The sequence below is a fragment of the Parus major genome, chromosome 3 (assembly GCF_001522545.3).
Source record: "Parus major isolate Abel chromosome 3, Parus_major1.1, whole genome shotgun sequence".
NCBI classification, from domain to species: Eukaryota; Metazoa; Chordata; class Aves; order Passeriformes; family Paridae; genus Parus; species Parus major.
Genome location: NC_031770.1, coordinates 903,959 through 906,714, shown reverse-complemented (window position 1 = coordinate 906,714; position 2,756 = coordinate 903,959). Strand labels below are relative to the sequence as shown.

The following is a 2,756-nucleotide window of genomic DNA, read 5'->3' as shown; positions in this document are numbered from 1 at the left end:
CCCCCGTTCCCTCCCGCAGGGCTGACTCTGTCCCAAAGCAAAACATTCCCGCGGGGCGGGATCCTCATTCCCAGCCGCGGGCTGGGCTGGGGGGTGGAATTCGGGATAAGGATCTGGTTTTCCAGATCCATCCTTCCCTGGGGAGCCAGAGGGGGTCCTGCTCCGGCCGCCCTTGGCAGCTCCGTGCCGGTGAAATGTTATCCCGGGAGTCTCGGAAGCCTTGGGGTCAGAGCCGGGCTGGGGGTGGTTCTGTTCCCCCACATTCCCCCTTCCCACCCTGCAGACTTCCCAGCAGGCAGCATCCCCCCCTCCCCGGAACGCTAAACCTCGGCTGCAAAATCCCAGGAAAATCAAACACAGGCGTTGCAAGAATCGCAGTTTTCCTACGGGGTCGTTATCCCGAAGGCCGGGGAGCCGAGGGTCCCGTCCATGGATCCCTTGGGATGGATTGAAGCGAAACCACATGGAGCGAGGGCTGGAAATCCGTGGATGTGCCAGGTTTATTTTAGGACAGTTTGGCTGCAGTGGGAAGGAGGGAGCTGTTGCGATTCTCCATAATTATCCCTGACTATCCAGAAAGAGATAACAAAATAGAAAGGCGTCACTTGGGAAAATATCCAAGGAAAAAGGAAGGGAAAGGAAGGATGAGGTTGGAGAGAGGAAAGACCTTGCTAAGAGGCACCATCCCACCTGCAGGATCTGCTCCCCGTGGACCTTTCCTCCTTATCCAGCTCAAACCCCAGCTCGTTCCTGGGTGGATCCGAGGTTTTGCCACCACACCCCCAAAAATCTCCTCCTCCCTCCTAATCTCAAATTCCCACTTCGGAGTTTTATCACGAATTCCTCCCTCATGGTGTCGGAGTCCCGCGAATTCCCGGCACTCCCTGTTTTATCCTCACCCCCTCGCCCCGGGGCCGTTTGTAAATCCTTATTTATTTGTTGGAATTTTACCCTGTCAGATGGAATTGTCTCGTGGAGATTCCGTGTGGGCACCAATAAAGCTTTGCCAGTCTGGTTTAGAGGAACTGCTCAGGGAATGTTCTTTCTCCCCTTCCCAAAAATTCCTGCGGGAATCCAGGAAAACCCCGGAGCGTTCAGGGCTGGTTACTTCCCCAGTGGGATTAAAAAGGAAGGAATGAGACATAAATAATGGACAGCATTCCAAGGGCAAAGTTAAACCCCAAATGAGCTGCAGGTGGCTCGTTCCACGCTGCCCCCACGCGCTGTTCCTCACCCCGGCCTTCTGAGCCCACCAAAACCCGGTTCTCCTGGTTTGGTTTGTTTTGGTGGAAGTTTGGTCCGGGGCGTGCTAAAATCCTGGGAATTTTGGGGAGGGGGGTTGTGTTCCACGGGGTTTCATTTTGCTGGGGACTCAGCAGAGCTGACGGCCCTTGGGATTTTCCCCGGTGTGTCTCCTCGTCTCCCAGGAAGCAACGGGAACGCATCGTTTATTAATCATGGGGTCCTCACTCTCCGGAACGTTTTGGGATCCTCCCCACGCCGGGTGGAGGCTCCCAGCTGCCGGAATCGCGGCAATAACCACTCCTCAATCCACGGAACTCGCTCCGTCCCAGGCCAGTCTTATGGCTTTTTATTTCGGAGAGCGGCGCGGCGCGACCGGGCCCCGGCCCGGCGGGTTCTCTCCGTCCGGGATCCCCTTTCGGCCCGGCCCCCGGGCTCCCCTAGAAGGGGGTGGTTTTGGGGAGGAGGGCCCCGGGCGCGCAGCAGGGCTGGGGGCGCAGGGGGTGCTGCTGGCAGGGCAGGGGGGGACACGCGCAGCCCTTGGCGTCGCCGCGGGGCGCGGCGCGGTAATCCAGGGGCTCCTCCTCGTCCTCGCTGTCCCCCGGCTCGCTGTCGGCGCCTCGGCAGCAGCACAGGCCGGCGGCGCGGCAGCGGCGCAGCACGCCCTGGAAGGAGCTGCGGAAATTCTCGGAGAGCAATCCGTAGAGGATGGGGTTGGCGCAGCTGTTGGAGTAGCTGAGCAGCAGCGAGGCGTTGTGCGCGCTGGCGTCCAGCCGGCCGGGCAGCAGCAGCTCCAGCAGCTGCACCACGTAGAAGGGCAGCCAGCACACCACGAACATGGCCACCACGGTGACCACCAGCCGCGTCAGCTTGCCCTCGGAGCGCCGCCGCTGCCGCCAGCCCACGCCCTGCGCCACGGCGCGCATCTTGCCGGCCAGCAGCAGGTAACACAGCGCCATGGCCACCACGGGCAGCACAAAGCCCAGCGCGCTGCTGTACACCACGAAGGCGGCCGCCCACGCCGGGCTGGGCCAGAGCAGGTCGCAGGCCACGGCGCGGCCGTCGCGGGTGACGGCGGTGCCGGCGAACACCGGGATGGGCGAGGCCACCAGCAGCGCCAGCAGCCACACGCCGCCGTTGACCAGCTTGGCCACGCGCGGGCGGCGGTAGGAGGCGGCACGCAGCGGGTGCACCACGGCGATGTAGCGGTCCAGGCTGAGCACGGTCAGACAGAAGACGCTGCTGAACATGTTGAGGCCGTCCACGCCCAGCACGGTCCGGCAGAGCGCGCGGCCGAAGGGCCAGCGCCGCAGCGCCGCCGCCGTGGCCACGAAGGGCGCGCTGAGCATGAAGAGCTCGTCGGCGATGGCCAGGTTGAGCAGGTAGATGTTGGTGGCCGTCTTCATCTTGGCGTAGCGCAGGATGACGAAGATGACCAGCGCGTTGCCCAGCAGCCCCAGCAGGCACACCAGGCCGTAGACGCACTGCAGGACCACCATGCCCGCGATCTCCGC

The 2,756-nt window shown here is 62.7% G+C and overlaps 1 protein-coding gene across 1 annotated transcript in view; it reads right to left on the bottom strand.

The window, feature by feature from the left end:
- Positions 1–476: 476 nt before the first annotated feature.
- Positions 477–2,756, bottom strand: part of SSTR4 (somatostatin receptor 4) — a 17,342-nt gene continuing 15,062 nt past the window's right edge. Inside the window, exon 2 of the mRNA XM_015620400.2 lies at positions 477–2,750. Coding sequence (XP_015475886.1) covers positions 1,683–2,750 — 1,068 coding nt within the window. The 3' untranslated portion in view covers positions 477–1,682. The remainder of the gene's footprint in view (positions 2,751–2,756) is intronic.